Source organism: Erythranthe guttata, chromosome 9 (genome assembly GCF_056151865.1).
Source record: "Erythranthe guttata isolate IM_541 chromosome 9, IM_541, whole genome shotgun sequence".
NCBI lineage: Eukaryota > Viridiplantae > Streptophyta > Magnoliopsida > Lamiales > Phrymaceae > Erythranthe > Erythranthe guttata.
In genome coordinates this window covers 13550721-13571428 of record NC_142541.1, presented here as the reverse complement: position 1 = coordinate 13571428, position 20708 = coordinate 13550721, and the positions used below count along the sequence as shown (strand labels likewise).

The following is a 20708-nucleotide window of genomic DNA, read 5'->3' as shown; positions in this document are numbered from 1 at the left end:
TCACTATGACTATGTTATATGGAATTCTAAAAAAGCTTTTGCAAACACCAATTCGAACGTCAATACCTTATGGGCAAGGGCACATCGGATAAATTGACTTGATTGAAGCCTAATTGTGGCCCAAGGAAGAGTGGACAAAGAATTGTATTCCAACTATACATACATATATGTGATCACCATTCGATCCGATGACCTTCATTAGATACTATCACTTTACGTAATTTCAACTTTCAAGAAAGTGGTTCGATTCTAAATCAAGAATTCATAATGGCTAACCTAGCGACCGTTGGCAGAAGTATTTGAATCTGGTTCAATTGATTACTGACACATGCTCACTTGATCCAACCGCTAGGTCATCATTTGTGGAAAAAAAGAAGTAAATTGTGTGTTTATTTGGATAGTTTCATAATACATATCGTAGATTATAAATCACATTACGTACGACTTCGTTTCTATTCGGAGTTATTATGAACATTATAGTAGAATGATAAATATCTTAAATAATGTCATTTGAGAATTATCTTTTAAATCATTTGGTCAAGTGTAAATAATTTTATGCAAATACAATCTATTTTTGTAACCACGACCCAAAAAAAAAAAAAAAAATTATTGAATTTGCGGGGAAATAATGTTCATCTTCGATATCAATAATGCAGAAGGCAAAACCGGTTGGAAATAACGTGGCTATATATTAAACTCGCGATTACAATTTTTTTGAGCTTTACATACAAAGGAACTAACATTCTCGTTTTTTGTTGTTTTCTTTTTTATATTGTGGATATATCGAATAATCTTGCTTCTTTTTATAGTGTATGGTAGCTCGAAGGTCGCCAAGGGTCCCCGTGTGCCATATCTTACGTCAATACGACCGACCGAGAAAAATAAATCAATAAAAATATATAGAAATATCTATAAATTAAAAATATTCTATTTTCCAACTTGGGAATCTCATGCTTTCCATTTGCTACACAACTTGTCCAAATTATCCGCATGTCTATCTCCAGCAATTTGTCTACATCTACTTTCTTAATTTTCCTATTTATAAAAAAATGAAAATAAAGTTATTTATTTATGCATATGAAAACTTAAAATATGTATTATTCTCATCATGCAACCCTAATTATTGTTAACATTAATTAGGTACATATAATATTTTCCAGAGCTCCAATAAAAAATAACTTGATTGGCTTTATTAAACTAATTAGCTAGTCAATCATATGATTGTCAATTAAATATATAAGTCCACATTGAAAAATAAATAAATAAATAAAATTAACCCAACAAATAAACCAAGAAACAAACGAGGAAAACCTACAAGGGAATCCATTATTTCTCAGAAATATCCTACCCGTGAATATTGTGAGGTGATTGGTCAGAAAAATATTCGAGGATTAATCCTACTATGTCTTTAGAAGGAAAATACGGTTAAACCTCTATAAATTATCACAGTATATACTAACAAAATTCTATTAAGTAAGCGAGATATTAAATTATTAAACTAATAATTTAATACATTTGTACCAAGTCGGGACTAGAAAAAAATTATTATTCAAGTAAGGTTATTAATTTATAAATAATTTATCGAATATTAATTTATCGAGGTTCTACGAAAATGCATGCACAATGATTTTCAAATATACCTTCTCATATTCTAATTGCATCACATTCTTTATTCTACAACTTATAAGTTTTCAACATAAGCATACTATATATGCTACTTTGTAAATATTCAAAGTGGTAACAATACATCTCATACTTTTCTGTCACAATAGTAATTATGAGCTAATTACTTTCTAATTATTGAGCAACTTTTGAATATAATTGATTAGCATTTGGTGATGCTTTGACTATATAGATTAATGTTTTGGACAATGATTACAAGACTTCGTTGACCATTTCATATCATATTAATTAATCCATTAACTTCATAATGAGAGGTGGTAGCATTTTAGAGGTATTATTTACTTTACTCCCAATAATTTTTAGGAGTAATATGCTAAGAGTCCCTCAACATAAACCTAATTTGAATTGGATGACAACCTCAAATAAAATATATTAACTAAATCCTTTGTTCAAAATAAAATTTGACCCACATCCTTTTAATTTTGTTTAACCTGAAAATACCCTTAATATAAATAATAATAAATTAGGTTTTACTCTCATTAATTTCTTTTCCCTCTTTTTTTTCCCAGCCACCCCACTCCCATCGTTTTCTCTCTTCTTTTGAATCGTTCCAACTTTCACCCCTTTCTCTACTTTTCTCATATTTTTGCAGACTGAGGATTTCGGTGCCATCGAAATTGGAGGACCCAATCCAGATCTGCCACGGAGTGTTAGAGAAGGCTGAAGGGGGAGATGCGGAGATCTGGAAATTTCGAGGTTTTTGGAGACCTCGGCGGTGATGTGGCAGAGCAGGCGGCGGATGTAGAAGGGAGCAACGGAGGTGGCAATGACGGCAGTGGTCGTGTTTATAGAGGTGATGTTATGGTGGGGATGGCCATTGGAGACAGTGGTTGAGATTAGATCGACGGTGGGTGGTGGTTGTATTAATCTAGGGTTTTTTTCCGACGCTAGGATTTTGGTTGACGGTTAGGGTTTTGTTGATAGGAGTTGGCGACGGCTGCTAGGGTTTGGCGACGGCCGAGAGTTTGTTTTGCTGCTAGGGTTTGGAATAATACGCCGCAGTAAACCATAGTACACCGTAGTATGCCAGTATATTATAGTACACCAGTATATCATAGTATATCGTAGATATCATAGTCTACTATAGTATTCACAGCAAATAAAATTAAAAAAATACGTAAATTAAATTAAAAAAAATAAAAAACATATTTGTTTGTAATTTTCAGTATTATATAGAAAAGAAGAATTTTATTTGTTTTACAAATAGTGTAAGAAGTGCTAAAATGTTGAAAGAAAAAAAAACGTCTTTTCTGTAAAAAAAAAATGAAAATATTTGATGAAAAATGAAAATATTAGATGCAAACTAAAAAGATGATAAATGCACTTTGAATTTTACTTAATGCATAATTTGAATTTGTGAGTGGAGGGGTATTTTCGGAATGAATTTTATAAAGGATGTGTAGCAAATGTTTAGTTAAGCTTGTCATTTAGTTCTAATAAGTTTTGTCACTAGGGACTTATATCTTAAGACCCCTAATTTTTATTTATTTAATTTTTGTAAGGATATTATTTACTTAAATATTTTAGTAATACGGATAAATCTCTATAAATTAATGCAGTTGAGAGTTGAGACCATCATAACCCTATTAATTTAGCGACCGATGGGTTCCGATTTTTTTTTTCTCCTTTCGTTTCTCTTTATTCATAAAATAACACGATTGTAAAATGTTTATACTATTTTCATTAAAATTGTAAAATATTTTCTTGATGTGATACTTTTATTTTGCAAATTATGCGCTCAACCCGGGTTTTATAAAATAAAGATGAATTTCAAGTAATTAACCTCGTGATATATTTTTTTTTTCTTTAAAAAATAAGTTAAATTAGACGATAAATTTTTTATGTAATTTAAAAGAGTATTTAATAATTTATATAGCATTAAAATATGAAAAAAGGTATATTTGAAAATTATATGCGAGTAGCAATAAAGAGAACCTGATCCACTCGTCAAATTTTTGTTGTGATTGTGACCATGAAAACGTGTGCGAGCCATTTGCTGAACCGAGTCACTGTGTTCTCTGACTTTGAAATTTAACCCAGTCACAATTCGCGTTTTTTTCGAATAAACCCATACAAAAAGCATATATTTTAACTTTAGTCCCTCAACTATTGGTTAAATATATTTTCGGTCCCAATAACTTTTGATGTCATCGATCTCTTAATGTTATGATCAATTGTATAACATTTGTCTAACTAACCTTTTCTTTTTATTAATACTAATAAAAATTATTGAACTGCAATCAAGCATATACGTGCACTGGATGAATAGTACAATATTTAGCAAACTACATGAAAAGCATAAGACGTGCTTCATAATTTAAACTTGGAAAATGTTGGTAATTAATTTAAAATCGAATCATTTAATTAACCATGAATGGTTGGTAATCAATACAAAGTTGACTTAATTAGATGATTGTAATGTAATGAAATAATAATGCTTGCATGTTACAAATAGATTCTTTCATGATATACAATCAAATCTTAAATTATTTGAGCTTCAAACCAACAATTAAGTTTATAAGTACTTACACCAATAAAAAACAAAAAGAGAATCATTGACATTACAATTCCTTATAATTGTCTCATCCAAATGTTTAATATCACCTGCCTCTGGGAATTGTTTTTTCGGCACAATTATTTTCACAATAACAATGTTATAATTTCGAATCTCCCAGATTTTATATTAGATGAAACACGAATGATACTGTTGTAGTGTAGATCTACACATTTTCAAGCGTAGAGAATCTACAGTCACTCGAAGTGTATTAGGCGAACTCTGCCACCGTGTAATAGCTCGCGAATAACACGTAAGATGCCACTACATTTAACTAATTCAGATCAAATATCATTGTATTTTCTTGCTCCACCAACTAGACGTATATGTGTACAAATTGAATAATCAACGTTACACTTATTTATAACCAAACCATATCCGATAAAATTAAGTTCACGGATGCAGCATAGAATAAACCGATCATTCAAACTCTCCACCCTTTTAACAAGACTCTGAAAAACTCAAGACCAAAAGTCTAATTACCACATAGTAAAAGGCCAAAATTGCAATTTATTTCTCCCCCCACAAAAAAAATATTGAAATAAAAAAAGAAACAATCAATAATAGTGGGCCAAATCTTATCAACTACTAGATAGTCACATGTAATTGCACCCCTTTGACACAATGACACCTTCCTTACACCACACCATGGTTAGTTTTAAACAAAAGCAGACGCGCACACACACTCCACGCGAATAAGACTCAAAATCATAATTACTATTTCATCACACGGATTTATAAATTAATATCAAGAAAATTTCAATCAAATCATTATGTTTTGTAACACGCCCCCACCCCACCACCCCACCCCCACCCCCAACCCCCACCCCCACCCCCACCACTTTTTGTTGGTCATTTTGTTTCCTCTATAAAAACAAGTGGAACAAACACAACAAACCCATTACAGTTTATCCACAAAAGCTTCAATCTTGATATCCCCATAACAAAATCAAAATAAAAAAATCAAAATAAAAATCAAATCTTTTTCTCAAGAAAGAACCACAGAGATTTTTCTGGTGTCTTTTATAAATAAAAAAACAAGAAATAACTGTCTATAAATAGAGGGTCTCTTGTTTTCTTGGAGGGATTTCTTCTTATTTCTTCTCAAATATTGGGGAAAAGATTTCATTTTTTTTTCTTTAATTAATTAATTAAAAAGTAAGAAAAATTAATTTTTTTGGTATGACTATGCAAATCAAGAAGCTGGCGTCTTCGCCTTCTCGTGCTGGCAGGCATTTGCAGCGTTACAATCAAGGGTTTCGTCTTGTTGTTGGGTATGTTTATTTTATTTTTTTTTAATTTTTTTTTTCATTTCTTGAAATTTAAATTATTTGAATTGGCTGAGAATTTGTGGCTAATTTCTTTTGAAATTGTGCAGATGTATTCCTTACAGAATCAGGAAAAACAACAATTCACCCACAATTCATGGAACCCTAATTGAAGATTTGGAGGTTCTTTTGATCAGCTCACAAAAGAGTCCAAGAATGATGTTCCCAAAGGTAGCATTTTTATCCACATCTCATTTCAAAAACAAAACAAAAAAAGACAAAAGAAATTAAATGTAATTATGTAATAACAATTATTAATCTTGCAATGAAATTCATCAGGGTGGTTGGGAACTCGACGAGGATATTGAATTGGCCGCCTCACGAGAGACATTAGAAGAAGCCGGTGTTATTGGAGATATCGGGGTAAGCATATTCTTGAAAATATTAATATTGAATAAATGTAATGTATGTTTTTTTTTTGTATCTATACATCCTCAGTCTTTATTGTTGTCTGATTTTTTTGTTGTTGTAATATTCTTGCAGGATAAATTAGGCGAATGGGTTTTCAAGAGCAAGAGCCAAGAAAAATACCACGAGGGGTCCATGTTTTCGTTGTTGGTCACCGAGGAATTAGACGTTTGGCCCGAGAAAGATGTCCGCCAACGAGTTTGGGTATGTTCGTTTTCTTGAAATTTTCTTGAAATTCCGGATGTGGGATTTTGATATATTTAATTTTCTTTAAAAAATAAATTGGCCCTTATTAAATTTTCCGATATTTATGTTTTTAATTTAGATGAGTGTGGAAGAAGCTCGAGAAGTGTGCGCGCATTCGTGGATGAAAGAAGCTTTGGACGCGTTCGTTTGTCAATTTAACCCTCGGCAGAGAGTTGTGGAGGAAGAGCCCTTGGCTTCGTGTAGATTAGAGCTTTGCAGAACCGACGAATTAAGACTCAGCATTGGAGGTCAAAGTGCAGATGAAGATGTTGACTGCTATTTGTTTAGTTGATGCTGAAATAAATATTTTTTTCCCTAAGTGTTTGTTCGATTACTTGTTCGTTCGTTTGTTCTTTTCACTTTGGTGCTGACTTTCTTCTAGCAAACTTATGCGAAGAAATTGCTTGGAGATGATGAGGAACTAGTATAGAGAGAAGAGAGAGAGAGGGAGAGAGAGATTTAGTGGGGAAATGTATGAATAGTTTTTAGCTTGATTAATTCTTTTATTCGTTGATTCTTTTCGACTATTAGTTTTCGGGTTAAATGTTTTTAAGGTAAATTAATAAAGTTGAGGTGAAGAATTCAAGAAAAAGTTGTGTACTGAACACCAATATTGAACAATTTCTGGGACTTTGGGAATTTTTTACTTTTTGAATTTGTGCCTTTGAGTTGCCCTGCAAATTTGAATTCAAAAATTGTTTTGCTGATCAAACATACAATTAAAGGTTTGCAGAAAAAATTAAAAAGTTGGTGATTGTAAATAAAATTAAGAGAAAAATACAGTTTTCACCCTTCAGGTTTGCTTCGATTTTACATTTGGTCACCTATGTTCACAAAAAACACATTCGATCCCTCATGTTTCAAAAATTCAACACTTGTAGTTTTTTTCGTCAATTTTCTGTTAAATGCCTTAACTGACGGACTAACGATAAATTGATGGAAATGACCAAAAGTGTTAAATTATTGAAAAAACACGAGGGACCAAATGTTCGGTGCAAACTTGAGGGATGAAAACTGTATTTTTCCCATAAAATTATATTTCAAAGTTGAGGATGTTTGTCAAACTCTTGAAAAATAAACTTTTTAAGCAGTCAATTTATAAGTTAATGTGTTTGCAAAACAATTTCTTGGCTTATTTTTGTAGAAATATTTTCAATTTCTTGATAAATGGGAATTAGATAAAAGTAACAAGGACACATATGTTCAATGAAGTTTTTAAGTCCAAAAAGAACTGCAGCAGAGACAGTTTCAATTTAACAAATTATATTAAAAAAATAATAAAAAATAAAAAAAGATATTTGTGAAGGAAGAATTTCATTGATATTACAAGATACAGCGAAAAAAGCACGTCCGAAATCTGGATTCCTCGTTGTCGTTTACCATAGAATACTTGTTTTTGCATAAGGGAGAACCAAAGAGAAGACAACCTATTTCTCCACTTCAAATAATACTTTACAACAATATAGCAGCTCCCATAAAAATAAGAAAATGAACCAAATCTTTGAAATCTACCCCATAAGAAGATACAAACCGAATACTACATAAGTTTGGTCTCATTCGTCCACTACGAATTTTGATCCCGAATTGAAGACGAACAAAAAGATTCCACACGTAAGGATGTAGCCGGAACTCAAATTTCCATTACAACGGTTCAGGCTTTTATACGGATCACGAACGAACCTGCCAGTACATGAAACGGGAAAATAATTTTTTTATAGCCATTTCGAAAAAAATATCATACATTTACTTTCAATTTATTGAATAACCAGGCTCCAAACATCTAAAAATCCAACTACTGTATTCAATAGGTTTCAATTTCAAAGACTTAAGAAGCCAATAAAAAATTTCCAATTTGTTTACGAAATGGATATTACCTTATTGGTTATTGCTGCATAAATAATATATTGGGCAAATTGCGGCCAGCCCCCTGAGGTAAGCTCAAATTTACGAAAAAACCCCTCATGTTTGGATAATTACAACCACCCCCTCAACTATGTATTCTCTTACAAAAAAACCCTTCCTTCATTAGGTAAATTTGACACCGTAAGGGTGGACGTGTAAGACAATACATAGTTGAGGGGGGTGGTTGTAATTTCCCAAACATAAGGGGTTCTTTTTGTAATTTGAGCATATCTCATAGGGGTGATCGTAATTTGCCCTTAATTTATTCTACTGTTTTGTGTGCATCAGTAATTTATAAGTAAAAGAAATAGACTCACATGCTGGGAGGTTGGATATATCCGCAGAAACGGCACACGGTATTCCCAAGTTCGAAAGTGCTCCCCTTATAATTCCACAAGGAAAATAAAGATGCAGGCCGATAGCTTGTGCTGCTTTGTTTTCTGCCATAGCTGAAGGATCTTGAATAGAACCGGAAGTTTCCACTGACGGGTCGACTGACATATGTGCTAGCCAACGAAATCGATTATCTTGCAACACAAAAGTACCCTATAAGAAAAACATAACACTAAGTCATAAAACAAATTCTCATTATATTAATTTGTAATTTTTTTTAAATACATACTCGATGATTTGTCTTTAAGTTGTCGATCTGCTTCTTGAAGAGTTCGGACCAGAAGTCTTTGCAGATAAATTTGATTGCCTCCAGGTGATCGGTGAACCTTGGCCGATCCATTGTGTACCTGACAGAAAAGTAATGTCGAAATTGATTTCTCATGAGAAATTTTTTTAATTCTTCGTAAATTTGACACAACCAACTAGGACGAAGAGCCACGGTGGGAAATGACGAAATTAAATAAGATACTCACTCAGCCGAATGTAAATGATGATCTCAACCTGACTCACAATGGGCTGATATAAGACTCAATTATAGACTACGGCCTCGTTTGGTTGCCAAGATAAGATTAGCCAAGATAAGACTAAATAATCTAATGAAACCCAATTGTTTTACTGGACCTCGGAAGGTCGAACAAAAAACATGCCTAGAAGACAAGATAAACCATGATAACATAATATTTGCGGGTCGACCCGGCAAGTTATTGGGGATACCAAACATCAAACAAAGTCCAATTATTTAGTTAATCATGGCTAATCTCCCCAACCAAACGAGGCCTACTAATTCTATCCAAAATTAAAAACCGCTTTCAATATGTGTGTGTGTGTGTGTGGTAGGATAAATACACTAATGGTCATCTTCAACGGAACTTGTTGTTTGGTTATGATCCCCGTACACCCGGTTCATCCTCAACCCATATAATAACTTCAAAAGTTCATTTAATTAAGCTAGAAGCTATCTGCATAGAGCTCAAATTTATTCTGATCGTATTTGCAAACGTTTAATATAGGACTTAATATTGCATAAATAGTTTGATATAAAGTAGCTACCTGAAATACAGAGGTGCGTTTAGTGGCTCTATGAATTTGCTCTGCTTGGTACTCAATTTGTATTTTCAACATTATTTTATTTATAGTCATTACTATTTGTAATTATCTGTTATTACTTTCGGAAGGTAGGAAATAGTGAATTTGCTGCGCTCGGTACTTAATTAGAGAAGCTTTATCTTGTTAAGTGTCAATTTGATGCCTCAATGTAGCCACTAAAAGCTTACTTGCTAAAGTTTACATTGCACATTCTGGCCAGGCTAAGGTGGTGTTTGCAAAAGCTTATTTAAAATCAGAAGTCAGTGATTGCGAGTTAAGTTGGAATTAAGTGCTTATTACTAAAAGTTGGGGGCGTTTGCAAATTAGCTGAAAAATCAACTAAAATAGAAAAAGCAGGTACGTAGGTGCTTTTAAAATTATAGCTTGAAGCAGCTTATTTTAAGAGAAGCAAAAGCAAAAGTTTGTTTTGCGAACACCTAAAAACAGATTACGTGCAGAAAAAAAGCTCATAATCTATTTCTAAAAGCATTTGCAAACACCACCTAAGAAATTCAATGTCAACTAGCTTAAGCGTACTCTTAAACCATCAATCGGTAGCAAATCAACTCATTTTGATCTGAAATCAAGAATACATTATATAGAAAAAATTGAGAAAAAATCATTTTGTTAGAATTACATTATTATCCTCTATCACAATTATAACCTAAAAACACTAGAATTCAGATATATATTATATATATATGATCAGTTTGCTCAGATCCACGAGAAGCCAAATGCACACTGCATTGCAATAACAAATGCAATATGCCGGATTATTATGATTGAGAAGATTTAAACGATTCACGAAGTAATTTAATGCAGCTACACCAACTTTTTAAACATAGTTACGAATTGTTTACGATACAATGTATGTCTAGTCCTTTTACGCATATGCAATCATTGATAAACGGCCAGCAAACCGGATATCTTTTATCTAGCTATAGCATATTTCTTGACGAACGTAATCCAAAGGCAAAACTAAAAACAGCATCAAATGAATAATGATAGTCGGCAAAAATCTTAGACAATCCGAACTACCAATCCCTCTTTCTTCTTCTCCGTTATCTTTTCTGTATTTTTTTTTTTTTTTTTGCATTTAATAGTCATTCTACAACTTTCTTCACCTTCCACAACTGTTAAGATACAATCACTAGAACTCTGGAAATTCATTTAAGCATAAGTCTGAAATTAATCGCGAAAACCCAAATTAAATCCTATCTCAGTAGGAAATCTTACCTTTAAATTTAGATTTCTTAAAACATAAATTATCGTGTTAATGTATTGATTTTCAACACCTCAAATCCTTAAGAAATTCGTGTGTTCTCTTCTTCTCGCATCAAATTGGTTGTGATCAATCGAAATTTGCTTAAAAATTCCCCATTTTTGCAATTCGAAATCTCCGATACGAATTATAAACAATTGGGTAAATATTTTTTAGGGGAGTAAAGCAGAAAGTTTGTTACCTTTCGGTCAATCGGTGGCCAACCTGAAAGCCGATGGATTCGATCCGTGGGGCGGCGAGTTCGGGCTTGTTGGCGTAGATTCCCCGGCAATACGACGACACGATCTCCGCCATCAAACTCTCCACACAGCTTTCTGATACTTCTCTCACCATTGCTCTCTCTCTCTCTCTCTCTCTTCAGCTATGAGATTTGGGTCTGATTTTAAGAGAAAATTGAATTGAATTGAATTGAATTGAATTGGGAATTCACACACCCCAACAAATAAGAAATGTGAATCGAGTGTCAAATCTATAAAAAAAAAAAAAAAAAATGGTGTTTTTAAATAACCAAGCTGTCAAATTAGTTCTTACCTTTTAGGGTAAATTACGAAAACCCTCTAAAAGCTTAGATTAAATTACAAAAACCACCCCCACCAATTCGTAATTGCAAAAAAAAAACTGAGGTTTGTTTCTGTCTTTCACCAACCCCTTACCGACTTTTCACGGATTCTTTTTTATTCCAGAGAATATACTTTACATAATTTCAAATATTTTCTTTTATTTATCACCTATTTAACAGAAGGTATAATAGACTTTACACATCTTCTGTTAAAAAACTCGATCAACAGTTAATCAGAGGGGGATTTTGGTTAGTCTAGATAGGTGAGGGTGTTTTTTGTTATTTAACCTAAGTTTAGGGGTTTTTCGTAATTTACCCTACCTTTTATAATAGGATTGGGTAAATTACGATCACCCCGAAGGCAGGGGCAAAATACGAAGAAAAAAAATCTTCACGTTTGGATAATTAAAATTACCCCCTCAAAATAATCTTCTAGATTTCGTGGAATGTTATCTAGTTTGTAATCATTTAGTGCAAAACATGCAGTTTCTGATGCACCACAATCTGAGATTTACAAGCAAGTAGACACATCTTAAGATCATCTTGTTTCAAAATGTCGAGCTCGAATGAGGTAAAACGAGTACAAACTGGAGAATAATCCATAATTTAGGAGATTCTACTAAATTTTGACAACCCAAGGGTGAACGTGTAAAAAGTTCATAGATGAACGAGGTGGTTGTAATTATCTAACTATGACGGTTTTTTTTTTTATAATTTGGCCTTACCTCAGGGGATGACTGTAATTTACTCTGAATCCTAATAGTATTTCAAATGAGATGCTCGACAAAAAGCTCGAGCTCTAACTTTTTGAGTTCTAGCTAGTATAATTCTAATTCTCCATTTTGTTCATGAACTCAGAAGAATCCATTGTTTGGTTTGATAATTAATTAATTTATGCTAGAACGAGTTTCAATCAAGTCGAACGCAAATAAACAAAATTTATGTAGCTTGATTTTTTGAGCATATTTTATCATTTTTTTTCTAATCAAGCTCGAGCAATTCATAGCTTATCGAACGAAAAAATATGCGTTCAAAATTGATTCGTTATATTAACAAATCATACTCAAACAAGATTTGAACTAATGATCTTGAATCAGTTATTGTATAGTTTTGTTTGAACTTTTCAATTTTCATACAAGAAAAATATTGTTGTATTCTTTAGGGTATTCATAGCAATAACAAAAGTAGTAAACACCCGTAAAAAGAGTTAACTATATTATTTTCGATCGCGTAAGTTAAGCAATTGATATTTTTATTATTGACAAGATAACTCACAAGTCACAACCACTCGAAGTGCATTGGGTAAACTTCACCCTTTTAGATTCTCTCAAAGGAACACTATGCAATTATACACTTCCAGAGGGGGTCTAGCTATAATTATACTAAAAAGAGTGTCGTTTCTATGAAACAACAAAATAGCATTCAAATTATAATGAAGTTGTAGAGAATAATATGTTGAATGACCACCTCAACCAAAAGCTTATTTTTTTTAGTGAATTGTATCATTTAATATTAATATCTCCAATGCGCCCCCTCAAGTGCAGACGAATTACATTTGAAGGCTTACACTTGAAATATTTGAAATGGGTGGCGGTGGGATTCGAACTTAAGACCTTTCATTTAGCCCGACTCTGATACCATGTTGGATGACCACCTCAACCAAAAGCTTCCGAATAATACCCGAATTACGAACTATAAGAGCGAACAAAATTAATTCGGATTCGAAACTAATCACTATATGTCTTCAAGACCCAATATCGCAAAACATATTTACGCAAAATGTTCCGAGAATCTCGCGAATTTTATTACATTATGCTAAATAATTAAAATAGGGATGCAAATTGAAGAAGTGTATAATTACAAAATCATATTTCTCCATCCCAAAGTTCCTCTATCGACTTGTATTGTCCATCTGCAGAAACAAACTCTTTCCCACTGCCGGCTCTGTGCTGCGGGATTTGCCGTATCTTGTGAACTTCTTCGTCACTTAGTTCCCAATCGAAGATTTGAATGTTTTGCATTATTCTCTCCTTATTGAAGCTCCTCACGGTTGGAGTCGCTCCTTGCTCGTAAATCCATCTCAAAGCAACCTATATTATTTCAAAATATAATTATACATGAATGGGGGTTTACTCACAACCTATACGGTTGGCTTCAGGTCATCTTTATAAATAAATTAAAAAATTTATATCTATATATATATATATATATATATATATATATATATATATATATATATATATATATATATATATATATATATATATATATATATATATATATATATATATATATATTACCTATTTTGGATTGTTATGATTTGTAGATGGATAATCTTTACTTATCAACAAAGTGGCTGTAGTTTAGTGGTAAGAATTCCACGTTGTGGCCGTGGAGACCTGGGCTCGAATCCCAGCAGCCACAAAAAATATACATGTTTTTGAAACACAATAATTTGGAAAAAAATGTATATACATTAAATGAAAATGCATTGTTTTTTGTTAATCAAAAATAAATTATTTGTAGGCTTTCATAAAAATAGAATAAACTAAAATACATTGGCAACACTTGTCTCTACTAAAAAACAAACAAATATCACTTTATATTTCAAATTCTTCTTCTACAATAAATTTTCCCAAACATGATTTGAGATTTGACCGCTGCTATCTGATTAGCATCGAGCGAATTAACGACGGTGCGAGAAAAAAAAGAACAGTACAATATTATATTTGAATAGGTTTAGGGTCCATTTGGATGGAGGGATTTGGGGAGGGATTTGATTTGGGGAATGGATTTGAAATGACTCCAATTTTGGAGTCATTTGAAATCCATCACTATTGCTCCAAAATCAACTAAAAAGGAGGGGTGGGGATTTGAAATCCATCTCCAAATCCCTCAATCCAAACAAGTCCGAGGGATTTGTTATTATGGATTTGAAATCCCTCCCCCAAATCCCTCCATCCAAATGCACCCTTATAGAAAGTTTACAAGCGAAGTTTGTGAATGCACCTGTGCCAATGTCTTGTTTTTGTTAACTGCAATTTCTTGAAGGATTGGATTCTCCATCACTGCATTTGCTCCTAGTGGAGACCATGCACTTATATGTATCTTTTTCTCTCTGCAAAATTGCACCAATTTCCCTTGTTGCCATCCAACATTCATTTCCACCTGCAATAATACATACATACAATATACACACACACACACACACAACTCAACAAACCAACACTTTCCGGAATTTTTTGTACAAAGAAAATGATGTAAAACAAGTACCTAGCTATTTGTATACTTCAATTAAAATAGAACAAACTCAAAGATATAATTATTCAAGCTCATTAGAATTAAGGTGGTGTCTGCAAAAGCTTTTGACAAAGTGATTTTGAGCTTTTTGGGGCTCAAAATTAATTTTGAAGTGTTTGCAGTACCAACTTTTGCTTCTACTTCTATTAAAATAAGCTGCTTTAAGGTAAAACATAAAAAGCACCCCCGGACCAACTTCTCTAAAACAAGTTGCTGGAAATTGATTTTTCATGAAATCTCCAAACACGTTAAAAATAAACACTTATTATTAACTATACTCATAATAACCAACTTCCACTTATTACCTTTTGAGCTTTTTTTCGGCTCAAAATCATTTTTGAAGTGTTTGCAGTACCAACTTTTGCTTCTACTTCTCTTAAAATAAGTTGTTTTAAGGTAAAACATAAAAAGCACCCCCAGACCAACTTATCTAAAAAACTATAAGTTGCTGGAAATTGATTTTTCATGAAATTTACAAACATACTCAACTCTTAAAAATAAACACTTAATTTGATGTTTGGTATCCTCAATAACTTGCCGGGTCGACCCGCCAAAATTAAATAATCATGGCTTATCTTGCCTTATCTTGGCTTATCTTGCCTCTTAATGAGTTTTTTTTGTTGGACCTTTCAAGCTCCAATAAAATAATTGGGTCTCATTAGATTATTTAATCTTATCTTGGCTAATCTTATCTTGCCAACCAAATGGGGCCTTCTTATTAAGTTAAATCATAATCACCAACTTCTATTTTTGAAAAGCTTTTGCAGACACCACCTATAATACATGTTGACATAATTGTGATCTGAATTCTATATTGGATCTGACTCGAGATCAAAGATCCCGGTGCAACATGTTATGGTGAATACTAAACAATATTAAACAATATTATGGGTGGAAATTGGAACTAAATTTCCAATTTCCATTGATCCCGACCTGAAGTTTTTCGATTAAGGAATAATATTTTTTAGGGTTAAATACAAAAACCCCCTGTACTATGGACTTTGTATCATATACCCCTGTAGTACACATAAATACAAAGACCCCCTATTGTACATTTTTTTTTTCAAAATATGACGAAAATACCCCTACTAAAGCATATATATATATAAGGGTTTGTTTGAGCCATTTTTCACTATATATTTCAATTTTCACTCGATTTTACCTGGAAAATTTTGGTATTTATATTTTTTTCTCCAAAACATCTAATTACTTTTAGATTTTTTTTATTTTCTGAATAAACCTTTTATTTTTGTCATTTTGAGTTTCTTATGATTACAAACACCTTTACAATCCTATGATTGTTGAGAATTTGAACTATTGGAAGACATTTAAGAAAAAAAATGAAGAACTTCAAAATGACAAAAATAAAAGGTTTTATTCATAAAATTAAAAAGAAAATCTAAGCAATCAGATTTTTAGGAGAAAAAAATAAAAATACCAAAATTTCCCAATTAAAATTGACCGAAAATGTTAAAAAATACAGTGGAAAATGGCTCAAACAAAGCCTTATATTTATAGGCTTATGAGGGGTATTTTCGTCATATTTTGGAAAAAAATGTAACAATAGGGGGGTTTTTGTATTTATGTGTAGCACAGTGAGGTATATGATACAAAGTCCATAGTACAGGGGTGTTTTTGTATTTAACCCTATTTTTTATTTCGAATTCCGGTTTTCGATATCTCTAATATATTTTTTTGAATCGGAATTGGAATAATTTCAAACAATACCATTTTAATTTGAGAAAATAATTTCAAAAGTTACACTTATAACATCAAAATTATATATAGGTACCCGAAAAATTGGAACTTCCCAAATTACGTCGATTGTGATTCAAAAACTTCCGATTGTAGAACAAATCTTTTCATTTCAATTTCCAAAATTATGAGTTTCGATGTTTGTAATTTTTTTTGTATTCATATTGGAATTAATTTTTCATTTCCAAAAAAAATCGAATTTTTTTCATAAGTGCAAACTCTATCCGGATCCGTATTTCCACCCGTACTAAACACCAATCAACTTATCCAACTACCAACAACTATGGCCAATTATTTCTAAAATAGTCAAATACTTCCCTTTTCAAATGAATCGATAATACTAGTAAACAATAACAGATTTTAACAACTATGACAAATTATTAAAAGGGATTTTTATGCAAAAGTCCCCAACCAAACATGTTTATTATTCTAGGTTTAGGGGACATATCTCTTTTACCAATAAGCCCATCCCTTTAATATTTATTATAACTAAAGGAAACATTCATGTATATCCCAATATTACCCTCAACCATTTATACCCAATTCTTAATAGTAATCCAAATTAATCAATTTTGTCCATAAAAGTTCAATTTTGACCACAAAAATTCAATTTTGACTTTTTTTTGGAGTATAATTTAATATGCTCCAATTTCATCCTTAACTTAATTTAATCTCAATTTGACCCCAAATTTCACAAATTATTAAATTTTGACCCAAAATTTTTTTTTTTTCAAAAAATATTTTTTTTTTCAAAAACTTTTTTTTTGCCGCCGGATTCCGGCGTTGACCGGCGGTCAACGCCGGTCTCCGGCGTTGACTTTTTTAATTTTTTTTTTTTTTTTTTTTTTTTTTTTTCTTTCTTCCGGATTTTTTCGCCGGTTTCCAGCGTTGACCGGCGGTCAACGCCGGTCTCCGGCGTTGACTTTTTTTTTTTTTTTTTTTTTTCTTCCGGATTTTTTTTTCCGCCGGATTTTTTCGCCGGTTTCCGGCGGTCTCTTTTTTTAGTGTTTTTTAAAGTTTTTTTTTTTGTTTGGTTTGTTTTGTTTTTCCACGTCCGCCGCTAAACGTTGACCGTAATTGTGCTGTCACTGACAGTAAATTAACGTAATTATACTGTCAATGATAGTTAATTAACGTAATTGTACTACCGTTGACATTACATTTATGTAATTGTGCTGCCGTTGACAGTAAATTAATGCAATATTATATTTTTTTATTTATTATTATTTTTTTTATTTTTTTTTGATTTGTTGACAAGTCAACGTAATTATATTACTGTCGTTGACAGTAAAATAACTGTAAACACAATAATATTACTGTCAACAACATCAATATTATTATTTTTTTGTGGTGTTTGTATTAATATTACTGTCTATTATTGTAATATTACTGTAAACACAATAATATTACTGTTTGTTATAGTAATATTCCTGTCAACCACATCAATATTATTCTTTTGTTTGGATATTTTGTTTGTTTGAGTTATTCACGGAGTAACGTAATAATATTACTGTCTACTATTGTAATATTACTGTTGCTATAGTAATATTACTGTCACTCACAGTAATATTAATTCTTTTGGTTTTTTTTATTTTGTTTAAATTTGTTGAACGGACAACATAGTAATATTACTTTATTATACAATAATAATGAATTTTGTTGTGTTAATATTAATGTGCTAGAGATTAATATAGCAATATCACTTTGTTAAACTATAGTTTAGTTATTTTTACTGTGTTTAACAGTAATATAGTTAATATTACTGTCATTCAAAGCAATATTGTTGTTTAAACGGAAAAAAAAGTTACAGAAAAAAAATTAAAAAAAAAATAAAATAAAAAAAATAAAAAAAAGTCAACGCCGGAGACCGGTGTTTACCGCCGGTCAACGCCGGAATCCGGAAAAAAAATCCGGAAGAAAAAAAAAAAAAAAAAAAAAAAAAAAAATCAAAAGTCAACGCCGGAGACCGGCGTTGACCGCCGGTCAACGCCGGAATCCGAAAAAAAAAAATCCGGAAGAAAAAAAAAAAAAAAAAAAAAGTCAACGCCGGAGACCGGCGTTGACCGCCGGTCAACGCCGGAATCCGGCAGAAAAAAAAAGTTTTTGAAAAAAAAAAAATTTGTGAAAAAAAAAAAGTTTTGGGTCAAAATTGAATAATTTGTGAAATTTGGGGTCAAATTGAAGTTAAATTAAGTTAAGGATGAAATTGGAGCATATAAAAGTAAGAGGGGTTATTTTAGTCCTTTACATAAATCTGGACCATGTGTGGACTTATTGGTAAAGGAGAATATTGTCTGGATCTCTTTATGAATAAGTTCCCACTGATGGGCTTATTTGTAATATGCCCTTATTAAAATAGCCAAACACCCAAATTATTGAAATTCATCGATTATCAGTAGGGATAGAGATCGGATCGAAATTATATTTTAAAAAACAAATCCATTTTTATTCCGGAAATGATCTGGATTTGAATGAAAAAACTTGTTCAAAAAAAAAATTTGAATCGCAATCCGCGGAAACAAAAATACTATTATTTTATTCACTTATAATATAAAATACATAATAACATTGATATTATAAGTGCAATTTCGGGATTATTTTAAAAACTTAAATCGGATTGAAAATAAAAAATCTCATATATACTTCAATTTCATTCGTAAAAAACCAAAATTTGAAATAAGAAATGCAATATATTGTTCCAAAAAAAACAAAAAAACTTTGTGGTCGAAATTACCTGGTTAACTGCAGGTGGGATGGTGGCATTTTCGAGTAATTTAGAGATTTTTGCAGAGCTGAAATTGCTGATACCAATAGACTTAGCCAAACCCAGTCTACAACACTCTTCCATGGCTGCCCAAGTTTCTCTCACATCAAAATTCATCATCTCCGCATTATGAATACTACTATTTTTCGACATCCTTATCGGCCAATGTATCAGATACAGATCCACATACTCCAACCCCAATTTCCTGTAATTAATTCAAGATAAAACATTTTCTTTTTGTTTAATTTTTTTTTTTTGGGGAAAGGAGATGTTTGAAACATATATATATATATATATATATATATATATATATATATATATATATATATAAAGGTAAATTACGGCCACCCATAAGTAAGGTCAAATTACGAAAAAACCCCTTCTGTTTGGTAATTACAACCATCCATCAACTATAAATCGTTCTACACGTTAATTCTTGTGGTGTCAAATTTAGTAGAATCTTTTAGATTATATGGAATATTCTCAAGTTTTACCTGTTTTTTTATCCCTTTTTTTATCCCATTACAGCTCCACATTGCTTTTGAAGCAAGATGATCATAAGATGTGTTTTTTGGCTTGTATATATCAGATTGTAGATTGTAGTTCTGATTGTAGTTCTTCAGAAGCAGCATTTTGCACAAAACGAGTACAAACTAGAGAACATTCTAGGGAATCTAGAAGATTATGTTTAATATGCGTGGACGTGTAAGAAGATACATAGTTGAGGTAATTATCCAAACATGAGCGGTTTTTCGTAATTTAACCTTAACTCAAGGGTGGTTATAATTTAACAAAAAAAAAATGGCAAAAACAAATCAGAAATTATGTGTGTAATTAAAGTACCGGAGTGTTTCCAGGAGGGCGGGCAGGACTAGGTCGCGATGCGCATCGGTGCACCATAGCTTGGAGGTGACGAACAGTTCGGCGCGGCTCTTGATCAGGCCGCCGCCCAACGCCTCCGCGGCGGCGCGGCCGACGATTTCTTCCGTGCCGTAGATCGCCGCCGTGTCGAAGTGGCGGTACCCGGCGGCGATGGCGCCGACGATGAGTTGTACCAGCTGCTCCGCCGGTACCGCGGAGGCGGCGGATGCCCCAGTCCCGAAGCCTATGGCCGGCATCTTGTGGCCGGAGTTCAATTCCACTTCTGGAACTTGTACTGTATCCATTAATTTCTCAAATTCGAAGTTGACTAAATTGAGATATCTGGGGGGTTTTGCACCTTAGCTTGTGTGTGTGTACATATATATATATATATATATATATATATATATATATATATATATATATATATATATATATATATTGGCGGTCGTTCTTACAACAAGGCGAGTGAAGAAATTCTTGTAATCTTTTGTGATTTTTTCGAGATGTTTTAATAATTATAAATGCACCCCTGTACTATAACAACTATCGCATTTACCCCCTAAACTATCAAATGCGACAAAACA

The 20708-nt window shown here is 32.3% G+C and overlaps 3 protein-coding genes and 1 non-coding gene across 5 annotated transcripts; 2 read left to right on the top strand and 2 right to left on the bottom strand.

Moving 5' to 3' along the window:
* Window positions 1-5135: 5135 nt before the first annotated feature.
* On the top strand, window positions 5136-6811 carry LOC105976092 (nudix hydrolase 17, mitochondrial). 2 transcript variants are annotated; one of them, XM_013001382.2, is made up of 5 exons: window positions 5136-5511; window positions 5616-5736; window positions 5845-5928; window positions 6049-6177; window positions 6299-6811. In XM_013001382.2, exons 1-5 carry the CDS (start codon window positions 5420-5422, stop codon window positions 6509-6511), a joined length of 639 nt encoding a protein of 212 aa, XP_012856836.1. In that variant the 5' UTR covers window positions 5136-5419; the 3' UTR covers window positions 6512-6811. The 2 variants fall into 2 exon arrangements, with proteins under 2 accessions (XP_012856836.1, XP_088679077.1); XM_088822951.1 differs by having other exon boundaries at window positions 5283-5511; window positions 5845-6177.
* A 705-nt stretch (window positions 6812-7516) lies between these two features.
* LOC105976067 (Transport protein particle (TRAPP) component) lies at window positions 7517-11374 on the bottom strand. Its single transcript, XM_088822954.1, has 4 exons — window positions 11064-11374; window positions 8744-8861; window positions 8439-8667; window positions 7517-7899 (listed from the first exon to the last, which is right to left on the bottom strand). The coding sequence occupies exons 1-4, from the start codon at window positions 11213-11215 to the stop codon at window positions 7871-7873; spliced, it is 528 nt and encodes a 175-aa protein (XP_088679080.1). The 5' UTR covers window positions 11216-11374; the 3' UTR covers window positions 7517-7870.
* Window positions 11375-13187: 1813 nt separating this feature from the next.
* Window positions 13188-20492, bottom strand: LOC105975400 (rhazimal reductase 1-like). Its single transcript, XM_013000600.2, has 4 exons — window positions 20104-20492; window positions 19231-19465; window positions 14451-14609; window positions 13188-13531 (listed from the first exon to the last, which is right to left on the bottom strand). Exons 1-4 carry the CDS (start codon window positions 20424-20426, stop codon window positions 13307-13309), a joined length of 942 nt encoding a protein of 313 aa, XP_012856054.2. The 5' UTR covers window positions 20427-20492; the 3' UTR covers window positions 13188-13306.
* On the top strand, window positions 13794-13865 carry TRNAH-GUG (transfer RNA histidin (anticodon GUG)). Its single transcript has one exon. It is a non-coding gene; the product is annotated as a tRNA-His (tRNA).
* Window positions 20493-20708: the final 216 nt, after the last annotated feature.

What these genes read in the sequence shown, in the direction of transcription:
- LOC105976092 (XM_088822951.1), top strand. Translation starts at nt 5,420, where the DNA reads ATGACTATGCAAATCAAGAAGCTGGCGTCTTCGCCTTCTCGTGCTGGC. An exon ending in GGGTTTCGTCTTGTTGTTGG is followed by an intron (nt 5,512 to 5,615) that starts GTATGTTTATTT and finishes GAAATTGTGCAG; the next exon opens with ATGTATTCCTTACAGAATCA. An exon ending in CAAGAATGATGTTCCCAAAG is followed by an intron (nt 5,737 to 5,844) that starts GTAGCATTTTTA and finishes GAAATTCATCAG; the next exon opens with GGTGGTTGGGAACTCGACGA.
- LOC105976067 (XM_088822954.1), bottom strand. Translation starts at nt 11,215, where the DNA reads ATGGTGAGAGAAGTATCAGAAAGCTGTGTGGAGAGTTTGATGGCGGAG. An exon ending in GGCCACCGATTGACCGAAAG is followed by an intron (nt 8,862 to 11,063) that starts GTAACAAACTTT and finishes CTTTTCTGTCAG; the next exon opens with GTACACAATGGATCGGCCAA. An exon ending in TATATCCAACCTCCCAGCAT is followed by an intron (nt 7,900 to 8,438) that starts GTGAGTCTATTT and finishes ATGTACTGGCAG; the next exon opens with GTTCGTTCGTGATCCGTATA.
- LOC105975400 (XM_013000600.2), bottom strand. Translation starts at nt 20,426, where the DNA reads ATGGATACAGTACAAGTTCCAGAAGTGGAATTGAACTCCGGCCACAAG. An exon ending in TCCCACCTGCAGTTAACCAG is followed by an intron (nt 14,610 to 19,230) that starts GTAATTTCGACC and finishes GTATTATTGCAG; the next exon opens with GTGGAAATGAATGTTGGATG. An exon ending in AAAACAAGACATTGGCACAG is followed by an intron (nt 13,532 to 14,450) that starts GTGCATTCACAA and finishes GAAATAATATAG; the next exon opens with GTTGCTTTGAGATGGATTTA.